Source organism: Sus scrofa, chromosome 10 (genome assembly GCF_054392235.1).
Source record: "Sus scrofa isolate SSC_HxYL_T2T_F1_AM1 chromosome 10, Sscrofa_HxYL_maternal_Yorkshire_Landrace_v2.0, whole genome shotgun sequence".
NCBI lineage: Eukaryota > Metazoa > Chordata > Mammalia > Artiodactyla > Suidae > Sus > Sus scrofa.
In genome coordinates this window covers 15,512,151-15,529,028 of record NC_139392.1, presented here as the reverse complement: position 1 = coordinate 15,529,028, position 16,878 = coordinate 15,512,151, and the positions used below count along the sequence as shown (strand labels likewise).

Here is a 16,878-nt window from a genome sequence, read left to right as displayed (position 1 = left end):
CCATTCCTTCGCTCTCCTCTCCCATCAGCCTGCTACTTGCTTTTTCTTCTCATTGGAGGCTTAGAAGGGCAGAAGACGGATGGAGCCAGATCATTAAAAAAAAAAAAGTGTGTGTGTGTGTGTGCACGCATGTGTGCATGTGCCTGCAGACAAGCTGCTGATTCGAACATCCAGGGAATGGCATTTCACATCTTCCTGCTCCATTTCTCCCCCTGTCAACACCCCACGACTGCTAGGGAGGTTCTAGAAGGCAATCCTCAAAGGGGAAAATCAAACCAAAAAAAAAAAAAAAAGAAATTATGACGAGAATTATCCTTTTTTCATTTTCTTTCCCTTTTCCCTTTTATTGCCTAGAAATTAGACTTCTACATGCACAGGTGTAGCCCAGCAACTTTCTCCGCACACCTCTCTATCCCACTGCCTTTTGAATATCCCACCTCACAGACCAGTCGCTATTCAAAGTCAGCCTATCTGTGGTGGAGACGGACACCCATTCGCCGAAACCCACCTGGCCCACCTTTCCCAACCTTCCCTGTGGAGGGTGTGGCTGTACGATTGAGTTCCAAGCAAAGGCAAGCTGGGATGTGACGGTACCAGTTCTAAGCCCGAGCCCTCTCCAAACCTCTCAGGTGAACCTCCCTGCTCTTTTCCTGTCTGTTGACTGAATGGAGAGAATTCTAAAGACCATGAAGAGAAGGAAAGGGCCTGGGTCTCCGAATGAGCTCAGGCAAGGCTGTCTGTCCAGGAGCCCCCGCACTGGAGGCGGACATGAACCAGAAATAACCTTCTATTGTATTCACGGCTTATCTGTTATCATATGTTTTGGTGTCCTGGGAGTGGTGGAAGCCAGACCGACACAACTCCCCCCACCCAAAATTTGACTTAGATGTTTATTGTTCTTATGGTTTTGCTTCACTTGCATTATGTGAAAGTGCCCAGGCCAGAGATCAAACCCACACCATGGCAGTACCTGAGCTGCAGCAGTGACAACACCAGAGCCTTTAAACCGCTGAGCCACCAGGGAACTCCTGGTTTGGATACCGAGGTTGATGAGGCCTCCTCCCAAGAGGGCATAAGGGGTCTCTTACTCACGGGATGAGTCTCTTCAGGGGAAAGCAGGGCAGGCTCCCGAGCGGGTCCAGCCATGGCTTCAGAGAGCATGGAGCGACGGCTTCAGCCTTTACCGTGGCTAACAGACGGGACTGGGGGGAGCTCCCGCACACAGACCAGGTTTTATGAGGCCGGCACTTCCCTCTGGTATTAAGGGAGGGGGCGTGCAGACTTTCTTTTCAGTTTGCCCAGGTGTGGGAAGAAGAGAAAGGGAGCATGATGAGGCTTGAAAGCTGTCAGCAATCCAGCAGCAAAAATGGATCCAGCTGGAGTTCTCGTCATGGATCAGTGGAAACGAATCTGACTGGTATCCATGAGGACGCAGATTCGATCCCTGGCCTTGCTCAGTGGGTTAAGGATCCTGAGTTGCCGTGCTCTGTGGTGTAGGTCGCAGACGCGGCTCGGATCTGGTGTTGCTGTGGCTGTGGTGTAGGCCAGTGGCAACAGCCCCAATTCGACCCCTAGCCTGGGAACCTTCATATGCTGCAGGTGCGGCCCTAAAAAGACCAAAAAAATAGAAAAGAAAGAAAGAAAAGAAAATGGAGCCAGACCTTATTACCCTGGAACTGGAATCACCTTGACTTACTAACCATCAAAACCAAACACATTACCTTCCATTACTCAGCTCAGTCCTACCTTCCACCCCACCCACCTTCCCTGGGGACCAACCTCTCAAAAGTTGTTCACGAACTGTAAGTGATTGGCATTAAAATCACTCTCCCCCTGGAGTTCCCACTGTGGCGCAATGGGATCAGCAGTGTCTTGGGGGCGCTAGGCCCAGGTTCATTATGCCAAAAAAAAAAAATCACTCCCCCAAACCCTTACCCTGCTCCCCGCCCCTCCCTTACCCCTATGGCCCCAGCTTGGAAACCTTCCTGGGGACTGGGGGCCAAGTGGGAGCCACGAAGTCCCCGTTTCTGCCAGAAGCACGGCACCAGGCTGAGCTGAGGTTGGGCGTCAGGCACCTGCCATGTGCCCTGGGAAATGCACGTCGCTTCTGGCATGTTCCTCCCGCACAGCTGCTTCCATGAGCCAGACTCTCTCCCAAGTCAATAAACAACCGTCAAAGAGGCTTGGCTTTCTTCCCCCCAGGTTTTCTAAGCTGTTATGGCTACAAGAGGCAGTAGAGTTCCGAGCTCATCACTCTGTGTCTCTGGAGACCTAGTCGTCTTTGCTCCTTTGCGTCTACATTTCGGTGGTTCGGAGGAGAGCCAGCCCAGGGAGGTTCTGCTGTGATAAACAAGCTGCAAACACTCTGTCCTCGCCTTTGCCCATGTTCCTGCTACGGGACCCAGCGAGATGTTTCTAGGATGCAGGCTGTGTGAAGCTGCCTCACTGTTTTAACCCTCTTCCCTCCCACATTTCCTCATAGGACAGGGATTCCGACTGACTATAGGGCTGATCTCTGCCTCCTTCTGACTCCAAAAGCAATCCCAAACTCAACTTACTTCCACACGTATGCACTGTGGCCTCTTAAGGACCAAGCCCTGCTCTGGAGCTTTAGAAAGAGATGCCCATCCCCCGAGAGATTTCCATCTACGGGATCTTGCATTCAACCCTTCCTGTTCATTCCTACATTCAGATTATGTGGGTTGATGATCATTAGCCGAGTTGTCCAATTTGGAGCGAGCCCAGCTTTTTCACATGATGCGGAATGCTGAGTTCCGTATGTGGAGCCCATTCCAGTCCGTAACACAGCCTCATCACCATGGAGCCCAGAGAGCTCTGTCCCACCTTCTCTCCGAGTCTCTCCTGCTGCATCCCACAGAGCCCGTCCTCCCTCGTGCTGCTCAGAACCGTGGCAGCCCTGCCCGGGGGGGTTAGGGAAAGCCGGCCAAGGCGCTCAGCCCAGCACCTCCCACGGGTACCGGCCACAGAACAGTCCTCCCCCGACAGCGGCTCCAGAACCCTCCCAGCAACAGTGCCAGCTGAGCACGAAGGAAGAGGTAGCTGCTTCCACCCAGTTCCTGCCCTCTTGGGGCCTTTGGTTCTTTGAAGGCTGATTTCTTCTCTCTCTCTCTCTCTCTTTTTTTTTAGGGCTGCACCTACGGACCGTGGAAGTTCCCAGGCTAGGGGTTGAATCAGAGCTTCAAATGAGAGCCTATGTCACAGCCACAGCTACAGCTGCAGCACGGATCTGAGCCGCATCTGTGACCTACACCTCAGCTCACAGCAACACCGGGTCCTTAACCCACTGATCGAGGCCAGGGATCCAACCTGCATCGTCATGGATACTAGTGGGGTTCATAACCCGCTGAGCCACAAGGGGAACCTCCTGCCTGGTTTTTATTACTGAGTTTTCCACTGCACTTGTAACCCTGTTAGGTTAGGGCTAGATCTTGTGGCACAACTGTTTTCATCTAATTGCAAAATATTAATACAAAGAACGGCTGGTTTTAAAGACTGGTTGCCCAGGGTGCAGGGTTCCGGGCCATCCCTTAGGGACCTGGCCCATCTGAAGATTACACTGAGTGGGATCTCGGTACCTTATGGAATCCAGAAAGTTACCTCAGTGTCAGACTCACTATCAGTTCGGCTCTGGGAAAATAGGAAGAGCATCACAGGACCGGTTCTAGGAGGCCACTAACCAACAAAATTTCCCCCAAGGCGTCTGGTGCTGCTCTGTTGGTTTCATTACTGCAGTCAAAAGAGACCATCCCAGGAGCTCCCTGGTGGCCTAGCAATTAGGGATCCAGTATTGTCACTGCTGTGGCTCGGGTTCAATCCCTGGAACTTCTGTATGCCACAGACAAGGGTAAAAAAACAAACAAACAAACAAACTCCAAAAAAGCACAAAAAACAAAAACCCAAAACCCAAACAGGGACTTCCTGCTGTGGTGCAATCCCCGGCCTGGCACAGTAGCTTAAGGATCCAGCATTGCCACAGGTGACTATGGCTCTGATCTGACACCTGGCCTGGGAACTCCACATGCCACCAGCCAAAAAAAGAGAGGAAAAAACAAAACAAACCCAGACTGTCTCAGGCATGGGGGCCTGATGGATATGATCCATTACAATTTCATGTGGGGACTGATATTTAACTGGGTTCATTTCCCTACTTCCCCCACTCTTAAATATCAAAAACTATTCCCACCAGAAAGATGATGTTTTTCTGGCGTGCCAAGCATTTCTGAAAAGGACAGTGTTGACTACTGAGACCCCTGTCACGGCATGTGAACAGAAACACTGCCGTGGCATTTAAGTCTCTCTCCCTGGCTGTCAGGTGGTCACTCCAGGAAACAAAACAACGTCCTCTGACCACTGGGTCCCTAAGCCCAAAGCTGTGTGTCTGCCCCCTGAGATGGGGGTGGGGTTGCTCAGCCAGGAGACTGGCTCCTGGTGGAGAGAGTGCAGGAAGAATGGTCCCCATACCTGGCTAGGAGGGGACACCCGTGCTGTTCAGCCAGCAAAGCCCAGCAGAGAGAAGGCTAACCGTTTCTGAGCTCGCATTATGTGCAAAACACAGCACCAGGCACCTCCCAGCCCTTACCTTACTCATTGTTTTTTGTTTGTTTTTTGTTTTTTAGGGCTGCACCTGGGGCATATGGAAGCTAGGGGTTGAAACACTGCGGTCAAAACAGACTGTCCCAGGAGCTCCCTGGTAGCCTAGCGGTTAAGGATCTGGCATTACCTGGCCTATGCTACAGCCCCGGCAACACCAGATCCGAGCTGCATCTACAACCTACACCACAGCTGCAACCTACACCACAGCTCACAGCAACACTGGATCTTTAACCCACTGAGTGAGGCCAGAGGTCAAACCCATATCCTCATGGATCCTGGTTGAGCCGAGCCACAATGGGAACTCCTATCTTACTCATTATTAAACCGTCTCAGCAGGCAGTAATGTAGCAGAGCTGACTGTACTTCCCTAGCATTCAGACTAGACCAATGGGCCCGGCTGCATGGGGACCTTGGATGCCTCCTGTGATAGGATCCCACCTATAGGTAGAAGGACAGTCCCCAAGTTAACTCAAGGGCAGCGGCACTGGGGTCAAAGCACAGAAGTGGGTTCATGTTCGGCAAAGTATGTTGCACTTACATCACCTCCAAGTCCAAGCCCTCAAGCCCTACAGAGCCTAAAACTGCAAGTCTACTTCCCTGTCTCCTCTAGGGGACAAAAAGCTCACAGGGCAGCAATACCAGTGTCACTGCTGTGGATGGGTGGTGGGTCCGGCCATGATGGCAGCAGCATCTTCAGCATCTTGAACATTGGGTTCTGGTGCCCAAGCCGTCAGGGGTATAGGTCCCAGCTGCCGATCTGGTCACCTGCTCCCAGGGTAGCCCTACAGCGTGTCAGACCCAGGAGTAACGTGTGTTGGACAATATGAACAATGAGTACTAGTAAATGTTTAGCAACGAGCACTAGAAGGGGAGGGGGAGGGAGGAGAGGCCTCACCTGGAGCACTGGCCCATTTCTGTGGAGTAAATACGCCCATCACGGCCGCTTTCAAGCTATTAACAGAATGTCACCCAACACAAAGACGGGAGAAAGTGCAGCACAGTGCCCTGTTACCCTGTGTCTCCACCACAGGTACAACAGAGACAACCTCAAGAGCACAGATCACAGCAAAACGTGATAAGATAATTAGGAAGGAATGAGTTGGGACTATATATTACCTTTGTTTTTAATTTAATTAATTTACTCTTAAGCCTACATAGCCGGTTTTAATAATGGCTTGTTTGACAACCATTTAGCAAAATCCCTAAAAATCTAATGACTGGCTCTCGCAAGCCCTAGGAGCCAGCTCTAGACACTACCAGCTGGGAAGGAAGAAAATGCAGGTTGTCACAAGGTGTCCAAGGGGTCAAGTTTACAGCAGAGGAAGACACTCCTGGGGCAGCCAGAGCTATCGGGCAGAATTTAACCAGCACAGAAATGATCCTAGGGAGGGCAGGGGAAGCCTGGAAGGTACTGTTCTGTGGCGGTGTGGACCCTGGATCTACTTCTAAATCGCCAGCAGCAATCAAAACCCGATCCAAGGTGTGTCCATATTAGGGCTCCATCCCGCTGTAAATGCAGCTGTGCAAAACAGCTGCACTGCAGGCAGAGCCCCTGGCAACAAGGCTGCTCCCGGCTTCTAACACAGACAAAGCTAAAACCTGTCCCATCTTTCCCTAGAAACACCTGGTTATGTCCTGAAGAATCACTTCTCTGCTCTGCTCATGTTTCCCTCCACCTGGATCGAGCCCGTCACGGGGCACGTTCCAGATGCCTCTTCAAACACCTACAGCGATTACAGCCTCTGCCTAAGCCTCGGCAGCAGAGGCGGCCCTGAGATCTAAACTTCATTTACCGGGAGCGCAATTTGGATAGAACAGCCCAAGTCCAAGAAAAGAAAAAGGTTATGAAACGGATCTGTGCAATGACACAGCGTGAGCGCAATTAATTGTTGTCAAAGCATTTTGCTGGCTGCATTCATCTCTTCTGTAGGAGAACAAAACTGTCATAACGGTGACAACTTTATTCAACATTGGTGCAATTACCAAGCCTAAAAATAGGAAGCAGGGGGGAGATTTTTTTGAGAGGGCTGAGTTCTGTTACTCACGTCGTCGTCGCATGCCTGGGACAGTCCGCCCCCGGCATCGAGGGAGGAGAGGAAGGAAGCGAAGATTCATTGAATGGGGCCACGTGCTACTATGAGAAGTGTTTTACCATTTTATTTTCCATAATCCTCCCTTCAGCTCTGGGAGGGGAGGGAAGTGGAGCGGGGAAGACGAGATCCGCCGAGCACCCACTACCCCCAGGCTCTCTGAACAAGCTCTCTGTACACAATCACTTCAATGATCACAACCACACTCAAACGGAGGTATTAATTACTACTCCCATTTTACAGACGGTAAAGCTGAGTCTCAGAAAGCTTAAGAAGCTTGCACAAGACCCCGGGGCTCAGACCCTTCTGAATACAAAGTCATTTACACAGACTCACGTGCTCACGAGGCAGAGCCTCGCTTCAGGGACAGCGCCTCTCCTGTCCTCCCTTCTCCTGCCCCTTTCTACGCTTTCTCACATCCCACTGCCCTCCTGGTCCTGTGTCACCCTTTCAGGAATGCAAAAACGGTCCAAGCAGCCCAGGAGTCCAAGAGACTCAGGCTGGAGTCTAGGCTCTACAACATACAGTAATTGTGGCGTTTGCTCCTTTGTTGAACTTCTATAAGCTTTAGTGTTTCAACTATAAGTTGGAGACAGGAATGGTTCCTACCTGACTGTTGCGAGGATAGGATTAAAGGCAACTGTGCACACAGCACCTGGCAGAGGGCAAGTATTCAACAGCAGCTAGGCTCATGATTGGCCAGAGAACAGGGCATTGAAAAGAGGTGTCAGGTCCCAGACTGACCTCCGCTCGGGACACCGATGAAGATGAGACGGCAGGAAGGTGGCTGGATCTTCACTCCCTTCCCACAGGGCCATCTGATGTCCCTCCATCGGAGGACCTCGCCCTGGAAGGGCACCGGGCAGAGGGAGGGTAGCGGATGGTGAGGAGGACTCCACCTACACAGAGATCTTGCCAACAGTTCAGTGCCGTGGTCGCTATTACTCACTGCACATAATGAGGGGGGAAGTAAATTTCAGTGGTGCCCCCAGGTCCTACTCTGACCCTTTGGGCACAGCCAAGCCTAGAGCGCTGCCTCCCTAAGGCAAGAGGAACCAGGTCACAGTGCCACCTCATGTGATGGCTGTGCCCTCCTCTCCCTGATACCCAGACACACGCTTGGGAGGAAAAGCTCTTCAGTCAATAAGGGTAATATTCACCATGTGATGTATCCAAGGTGCCATCTCTCCTGCTTCCCTCTCTGTTCTCCCTATGCTCATTTCTGCGGGATAAATGATGGGCGACAAAAATATTCAAGAAGGAAAAATTAGATGAAAAGAGGCAGACCAGCTGTAGCTCTATACACACAGCCTTACTAGCTCTGGGTCTCTGCAAGGAACTCACCTTCCGGAACTTTCCTCACTGATAAAACAGAGATACTATCGACTTCATGGTATTCGTTTGAGGATCAGACAAAAGCACATGAAATAGAGAACAGTGCCCACACCTCAGTTTACAGCTACTGCTACTGCCTGGCCATTTGTTTGTGGCCTTGAGCTTTTATCTGCTTGGTTCACCTAGAGAAGATTCCTCTGCCCTGAGCCTATTTTCCTGACCTATATACTGGGGGGCGGGGGGAGTTCCCGCTGTGGCTCAGTAGGGTAAGAACGTGACATAGGGTCCGTGAGGATGCAGGTTTGATCCCTGGCCTCGCTCAATGGGTTAAGGATCCAGTGTCACCATGAGCTATGGTGTAGGTCGCAGATGTGGCTCAGATCTGGCATTGCTGTGGCTGTGGTGTAGGCTGGCAGCTGTAGCTCCGATTCAGCCCCTAGCCTGGGAACCTCCATATGCCACAGGAGCGGCCGTAAAAAGGAAAAAAATAAATAAATTTTAAAAATAGTCTGGGGGTGAGAACACGCAACCTGCCTTGTAGGATCATCACGAGAGCTGGGAGAGGTCCTGGCATAAAGCCTGGCACACAGCCCAGCTCCACCAACAGTGCCCATTACTCCGATTCTTCTCATCATAATTAGCTTCTCCTAGGAACTGAAAATTGGCTCAAACTCCCAACACTCCCGGAATGATTCCTCACTCACAGCTCATGGGGAGAGAAATATTGGGATGTTTTTCTTTCATAAACACAAGAACTGCCCAAGAGACACTTGAAGCTTTTAAAGCTTTTAGAAGCCCGCCTCAAAATAACACACACACACACACACACACACACACACTAAAACAGATGATTAACGAGAATCTGCTGCACAGCACAGGAAGAGCTACTCAGTTATTTGTAATAACCTATCTGGGAAAAAAGAATGGATACATTTATATGTAGGACTGATTCACTTTGCTGTAGACCTGAAACAAATACAATATTGTAAGTTATCTATATTCCAATAAAATTAAAAAAAAAAAAGCTTTCAGAGGCCCACCTTAGAAAAGAACCCCCCACACACAATAAAGCAAGTCTGAGGCTAGCACACATGCTATACTTCCTCTATAGCTCTTTTTTTTTTGTCTTTTTAGGGCCATTCCTGCAGCACATAGAGGTTTCCAGGCTAGGGTAGAATCAGAGCTGTAACTGCCGGCCTACACCACAGCCACAGAAACAGCAACACAGGACCCAACCTGCATCTTCGACCTATACCACAGCTCATGGCAATATTGGATTTTTAACCCACTGAGCGAGGCCAGGGATCAAACCTGCATCTTCACGGAGTCCAGGCAAGTTCTTAACCTATTGAGCCACAAAAGAAACTCCTACAGATTTTTCTTGATCCAGAATTTTTTTTTCTTTTCTTTTTTTTTTTTTTTTTTTTTTTTTTTTTTTTGGCCTTTTAGGGCAGCACCCATGGCATATGGAAATCCCCAGGTTAGGAGTTGAATCAGAGCTACAGCTGCCAGCCTACACCACAGCCACAGCAACTCGGAATCCAAGCCCTGTCTGTGACCTACACCATAGCTCACGGCAACGCCAGATCCTTAACCCACTGAGCTAGGCCAGAGATCAAACCCGAATCCTCACAGATACTAGTGGGGTTCGTTTCCTCTGAGCCACCACAGAAACTCCCTATAGCTCTATTTTTAAAATCTTGTCCTTTGTCTCAAAAAGTTAATGCTAATCAAACCTTAACAGGACCCTAAGCTACTTTGGTAGCTCTCAGGTGTGATTCAAAGGTCATGGGGTTTATAAGGTCAGACACCCTGGGTTCAAAGACAGGTCTGTGACTGCTGTGTGACTACAGATGAGTCCCTTACCCTCTCTGAGCCTCGGCTTCCCCACTTAGAAAATGGGGAAAAGAACAGTATCGACGTCCTAGGATTGCAAGGAAAGTCAAATGAGATATGAAAGCAATCTGAAATGTAAAGCACTATGTAAATGTGAATTGCTATTAGTTACTGCTAAGAGAAATGATATCCAATTTAATGCTCAATCATAGCAAAGAGAGTACTTTAGGAAGCGGGCATCTCTGTGTCCTCCTGATGTATGAGTTTGAATTTCCTGTTTCCTTTTCACCATCTTTGCTTCCTTGTGTCTGCTATTATAAGCCTCTTCACATCTTTTTGGAGGGAGGCAAAGTATCAAAACAGACAGCAGCTCTGTGGTGAGAAGAAACACGGACCGTCCACTGCACCTGCAAAATGACGGTGGGGTTAGACTCGCTGTCTGCAAACCCATGGGCTAGTTTCTCCGCATGAAGGGAGCTGGTCATTTCAGGGATGGATACAGAGATAAGGCCAGCCTGCCCTACAGGAAACGCACCACCTCTACCACAGTTACTCAGCCCAGGGCAATGGGTATTGGCCAAGGGGAAGCCTGCTCCCCGAAATTTTCCCTCGAATCCTCCGGTTCTATCCTTCAGCTTCAAAGTGGAAGTCTGTATTTTGTTTTCCATAGAATTTTTCGATGCAAAATGCCTTTTTGAAACGTTGCTTTTCTACCTCCCAGCTTACCATCCCTCTGGGGAGGAAGCCAGCCTGTCATGGGTTTCAATGAGACAGCCAGGTAGGCGAGACACTGAAGTGGCTGCAGTGTTTTAAAGATAGCACACGTGTGACACAAACACCATTCATAAACCTGAGTCACCGACTTCAGCTGGAAGCTGGTACATGTATAAATAGCCTGTGTGTGTCAAACAGAAGAAAAGAGGGGACGTTCGGGGAGTAAGGTCAAGATCATGGTGCCCAATTTAAACATAATAACAATCTCAGCCTTGTCATTATTTACAATCCCCTTACACCTTGAATGGAAAATTCTAAATGTGCTAACGTCCTCACGCTGAACTGAACAGCACGAATGATGCAGCATCAGAAATGAAGCTAGAATCACGTTGTCTCACTGCTCAACGGCCCAATGCCCCTAGTACAGAGTTGCCACTCCAGCCTTTTCTGGTCTCCGAACTGTTTGGAGAGCCTTAGAAGCCAGGAGCTTTGACCAATGGATTCGCGTTCAACGACTCTGTGGTTTGGGATGAAACAGAAGAATACAGTTTGTGGTGGTGAAGAACTAACACTGGGAACATGTCATAAATGCCTTAAAAAATCACTTCTTTTCCACGATCCCCCCCAAACCTCCCCTGCCCACCCCCCCACCCACGCGTCACTTCGGCCATAACTCTGTACCAACATACGGCTCCCAACTCTGCTCCTGAGGTCACTAAATTCCCTAAGCTGGGCTCTCACAAAACAGAGTGGGGAAACAGACACCCCAGCAGGCTCAGGGCTGGATGTTGCCCCATGCAAATCTGCACACCTTCCAGGCCCTTCCCTTGGAAGTGAAGGGTATGGCTAGGACTTGGAAGAGAGGCAGGGGTCTCAGTAGCTCATGATGTCCTAGAGGCCTTCAGTCCATCCCACAGACACTCAGCCTTGACGCTGGGTCCAGCCCTTCCCAAGCAGGCACCTTCCAGCCTTCCAGCCACCACTGCCACAGTCCAGCAATGCAGTGTGAACTTGCAGGGAGCCGTTCGATGAAGTGGATTCAGAAAGCAGCGATTCTCCATTCTTGCTCAGGAGAGGTTCGTGTTTCGTAACCCCTCGGGCCAGCTGAAGGGATCAACGGCCCGGGTGTGGGGTGTGAACAGCAAAGACAGACGCACAGGGCCGCAACACATGCGCACGGAGGGCTGACGTGGCCGCTGGCTGCTGCGTGCTTCCGGCTCCCCATTCAGAGTGGCTGCCCATCTCCTTCAGTCACAACCCCACACTGGTCCCCTCTCCAGCCACCCGTAGAAGCGGACTTCTCCATCTCAAGCCTCTCCCATCCCAGTCTCTGAGGATGTGCGTGGTCTCCGAGTTAGGAGCTCACTAAAGTGTAGATCATGCTGGATGCAAAAGGAAGAGGAAGAGAAGGCATTAGAGAGACCTTCCAAAAGCCGGACGCCTGCTTCTTTCTCACCACTGTCCCCCAACCATCTCCTCTCTCCCCATAGACCTCCCCTACTGCGTCCCACAACACTGGACAAAGCGTACTGGTCCCTCAGATGAAAGCTGTGACTGCTCTGAGTGCTATTATTATTCTCAACAGGATGACTGTTAAGGTTGTTATTCCTTTCTTGCAATCACAGGGCGGGTCCCCAAGGGCAGGGCGGGGTGGGGGTGGGGGTGTGGTGGATTCATTATCCTACCAGCTGCCACATGCGCATGTGTCCAGGGGCTCCCAGACTTCTTTTTTTTTTTTTTTTTAGGGCCGCAACTGCAGTATATGGAGGTTCCCAGGCTAGGGGTTGAATCAGAATTGTAGCTGCCGGCCTACACCACAGCCACAGCAATGCCAGATCCTTAACCCACTGAGCGGGGCCAGGGATTGAACCTGCGTCTTCACGGATACTAGTTGGACCCTTAACCCACTGAGCCATAATGGGAACTCCCACGGGCTCATTTTTAAGTGCTGGATATGTGCAGCTGCTTCCCAGCCAGCTCCAACCTAACCCAAACCCTGAGGTGGCCCTAAATTCTAACCTCCCCACCCTCACTGGGCTACTGTCATCCAGGCCACTTTGGAGGCCACACTGGGACACTGGGAGATATCACGGCCTGCGGCAGGTAGGGACAGAAGAGCAAGGGCACAGGTGAGACGCCCCAGAGCTGAGCCCCAAGGGGACCAGGAAGGAGGAGGAGAGGTTTTCGGAAAAGGCTCTCTCTGGGGGTATCAAACTACCAGCCAGTCTATTTAGAGCTACGTGCTTAGTTAGGATGTTCTGGGTAAAGAGGTGGGAAGAAGGGAGATTCCCGAAACAGAATTACAAAATCAGCAGGTTTTACTTAATTAGAATGGTGTTACGTAACATGGGCAGAACTGTAAGTACAAGCATCTCATGACCCAGCATGCCATTTGTGACGTGTGACCACTGCCGGGGGTTTCCGGTGAGGTCTCCGGGAACGCCTTCACACGGACTAGAGGGCAAGGGCCATGAGGCCCGGCATCTAGGGCCACAGGTGACCCGGGCGGCTGAGCTGCAGGGCTGCCACAGGCAGGGCGCCCTGTGGAGGAGAAGTGACCAATGGCACCGCTCAGTCACCGCCTCGGAGGCCTTGGTAGAATGTGTTTTGCCGTGTCGCCCAAAGGATGCGCCTGCCCACTGGCCAGGCCTCCTGCAGGACCTTCTGGCTTCCTCACTCCTTTATGCAGAAGTCCTGGCTCCCAAACCAGTCAGAGAGCTGCCCTCATCCCCAACAGCCTGTGACCCCCGCTCTCCAAGCCACTCCCACTCCCAATGAAGACCAGGAGGTGGGCCCGAAAAGCCCTCCATCTGCTGCAGGGGTCAAACCCACCAGGGGGGCCAGCAACTCACCAGTAAAGGTAGTAGAAGAAGGAGAGGAGATAAAAGGCCAGCTTACACCAGGCCTCCTTCTGACAGTAACTCAAGGTGTCCGCGTTCATGACCACGGGCGGGTCGTAGGCGAGCTCAGAGCTGTCTGCTGGACAGTGGAAATACCTGCAGGAAAAGACAATGAGGCATCATTGGTTCTGTGGCTAGGACGGGACATCTGAAGTCGTCTGGGCCGGCTCCCCTCACACTGGAGTGCCCTCTGAGGAATCTCTGCTAATCCGGGATCTGCTGCCTGCCACAGCATCGCTGATCACAGCCTGGGCACTGCTAACAAGCAGCTCGGCCACCATCTGCTAGCAGGTGGCAACGCCCAAGTCCTCAGATCCACCAGCATCACAGTGCCCTGACAGAAGGAAAACGTGGCAGCTGGAGTTACCTGGCAGGTACCAGGAAGAGCTCCTTTCTCCAGGGATGCAGCGGGGTGGGATGGGGTTGGGGGTCTGCCATGTGTAGGGATCTGAGGATCAGTAGGGGACATAGGTGTAGCTAGACATCAGCTGCATCTCTGATGCCTAATGTCACTGTCCCACAGTTCTGCCTTAAACATTAATTACTTGGATTAAGCATTAATTACTTGTGGATAATCCTTCTTCCAAAACGCCTTTTAAAATCCCGAATACCCTGGGAGGGGCGTGATATGCTTCCACTCAAGTGTGGAAGAGTTTGCAGGTAATTTTCTCCTTGATGGAAGGACACAGAACAGCAACGAGAACAGTGCCCACGGCAGGGAGCAAGCAGCCCCAGAAGGAACGTGGATAAGCCCAAGAGCAGTGCGTGCAAGAGGGGAGGGAAGGGAAAGCAGACGTGTCCTCTTCGGAATATCACCTCTGGGCCACGTGAACCGGCCCTGCTCACAGAGGCGAGAAAGTCTGGACGTGGTCAGGCAAGAGGCCCCCAGGGCCTCATTCAAAGCCGAAGAACACGGTGACACTGCAGTCGCTGGCGCAGCTCTCTGGTCAGTCTGGTGAAGGAATCGGGGGCCGGGTACAAAGGAACGGTCTCAGGAGGCTCTGGGACAGGCATGGTCCTTCTCCAGCGAGAGCGAGGAGGACCAGGCGCGGGCTCTGCCCGGCTTCCTCCCGCCGGCTTTGAAGAGCATCTCTGTAACGCAGCAACTCCCGGAGCTGGTGTCTCAGGTCCCTCTTCGTCCCCTTCAGAAGACAGCACTGACGCTATCTGCCATCCACTCTGGGCCGAAAGGAACTCACAAACCAGATGCCATGACATGTGCCAGCTCACGACGCTCCGGGCCCCGCGCCTCTCCTCTTCCCAGGAGCAGAATACAAAACCTATTCGCTTTCACTGTGGCCTTGTTCCCAGCGACCTCATTAAGTGGAAGCAAGAGGTGGCCGGGTGGCGGAGCGGCTCTGTGGACAGAGCCGGGGCTCTGTGGCTCTCCTGTCACCAGACTGAGCTTCCTCGGCTCACCCGTCATCTCCCTGAGCCTCGCTCAGTCGTCTGGAAAAGGGGGGGAACCGCCTAAACACCAGGGCTGTTGTGACCATTATCTGAGGTGACCGAGGCAAAGAACAGGTCCTGACCCAAGGTGCACAGCCCTGCCTGTCCCGAAGCAAACCGAGAGCTGGGCAGAGGGGACTTGGCCCCAGCAGCACCATCACTGGGCTGGTCCTGCTGGAAGGGAGGGGGGGGGGCGGAAAGGCAACAGAGCGTTCAAGGACTCTCCTTTTTAAAGGATGCACCCCCTCCTTGTTCCTTCTTCTTTCATTTTCTGAGTACTTATGAGTTGCCAGAACAAGGCTACACCCTGTCAGGGATTCAAAAACATAAAGACAAGTCCTCCATCGGCAAGAAGACTGTAGTCAACGACCCCTTACACACGAAAAGGTTCTGAGAGTGAGGACACAGCCGGCCCCCCACTTCTCCCACCCTTTCGGAGAAGTGACAGCCCCGAGAAGCAGTGTACCAATTTGAGTTTTGTAAGTTGGCCACATTGTTGATACCCTGGGTTGATCACACACTATTTGAAGGACCTTGCAATTAAATTCCTTGTAGAGGGAGAAGAGCCAGCCCCCAGGTGACAAGAACACGACCTGGGATCCGTATGGAGGTGGCCCTGCCGGGTCCCAGGGCAGTGATCCTGAGCCAAGACTTAACCTTTGTGAATCTCGGTGACCCCATGTATACAGCAGGGAGCAGCATCCCCAACACACCCGATTATCGTGGATACTGGATGAGAGAGGCATGGCAGGTGTCTGAGTGGCTATGCAATGCATTTCAGAACCATACCGTTTCTATTTGCTTCTCTCTAAATTCGGATTTGAACAGGTTACCTTTACTTAAAGGCAGGACTGGAGTTCCTGCTGTGACTCAGTGGTAACAAACCTGACTAGTATCTCTAAGGATGAGGGTTCCATCTCTGGCCTCGCTCAGTAGGTTACAGCTCTGGCGCTGCCATGAGCTGCAGTGTAGGTCATAGACATGGCTCAAATCCTGTGTTGTTATGGCTGTGGTGTAGGCCAGCAGGTACTCCTCTGATTGATTTGACCCCTATCCTGGGAACTTCCATATGCCATGGGTGTGGCTCTAAAAAATTAAAATTAAAACACACACACACACACACACACACACACACAGCAGGACTTTCTTTTTTTATTTTTTTATTTTTTTTTTTTTTGCTTTTTAAAGGCCACGCCCATGGCATATGGAAGTTCCCAGGCTAGGGGTTGAATCAGAGCTACAGCTGCCGGCCACAGCCACAGCCACAGCCACGTGGGATCTGAGCTGCGTCTGCAATCTACACCACAGATCACGGCAACGCCAGAGCCTTAACCCACTGAGCAAGGCCAGGAATCAAAACCCTCATCCTTGTGGATCCTAGTCGGGTTCATTACTGCTGAGTCACAACGGGAACTCCAAAATAGGACTTTCCTATGTAATGGAATCACCTTATCATCTTCCTTCCTCCCTAAATCGGCGATTTTCCCCTCCTCCTCCTGCTCTTGGTCACCTCCCAGCCACCCAGCTTGGAGAGTCCCTGTCCCTCACGGTCAGTGTGGTCATCAGCCAAGCCCTGTCCAGTTCTTCCCCACCTCTCCTCCTCTCTCCGTGCCAGCTCCCACTGCCTGGCTCCCGCCTCCATCACCTCCATCAGAACCTCCTACTTAGATTCTGTTTTCAGCGTGTCACGCTCCAAGCCATCCTTCTGCTGGCAGAGGTCACCTTCCCAACAATCGGATCAGACAAAATGCCACTTTCTTCCCCAAACTTCCGAGAGCTAGCCCTTCCGTACAGAAAAAATTACTTCTGACTTCCCACCAGATCATTCCAGACCCTCCACACCCAATCCCAGCTGCTCCGCTCACTTCCGTCTAAGAAACCTCCCTCCAACCACGCCGAACAACTGCTGCTCCCCAAACACACCAGGTGCTCTGTTACAC

At 51.5% G+C, this 16,878-nt stretch overlaps 1 protein-coding gene across 7 annotated transcripts in view; it reads right to left on the bottom strand.

The window, feature by feature from the left end:
* Nucleotides 1-9,728: 9,728 nt before the first annotated feature.
* The window catches only part of CNIH3 (cornichon family AMPA receptor auxiliary protein 3), a 208,091-nt gene continuing 200,941 nt past the window's right edge, over nucleotides 9,729-16,878 (bottom strand). For 6 of the 7 annotated variants that reach the window (XM_021064387.2, XM_084979249.1, XM_084979251.1 and 3 more), the window contains 2 exons: nucleotides 13,442-13,585; nucleotides 9,729-11,971 (listed from right to left, as the gene is read on the bottom strand). In XM_021064387.2, the coding sequence (XP_020920046.2) occupies nucleotides 11,944-11,971; nucleotides 13,442-13,585 (172 nt within the window). In that variant the 3' untranslated portion in view covers nucleotides 9,729-11,943. Of the gene's footprint in view, nucleotides 11,972-13,441; nucleotides 15,113-16,878 lie in introns of all 7 variants that reach the window. The other variant, XR_014817447.1, reaches the window with a different exon arrangement.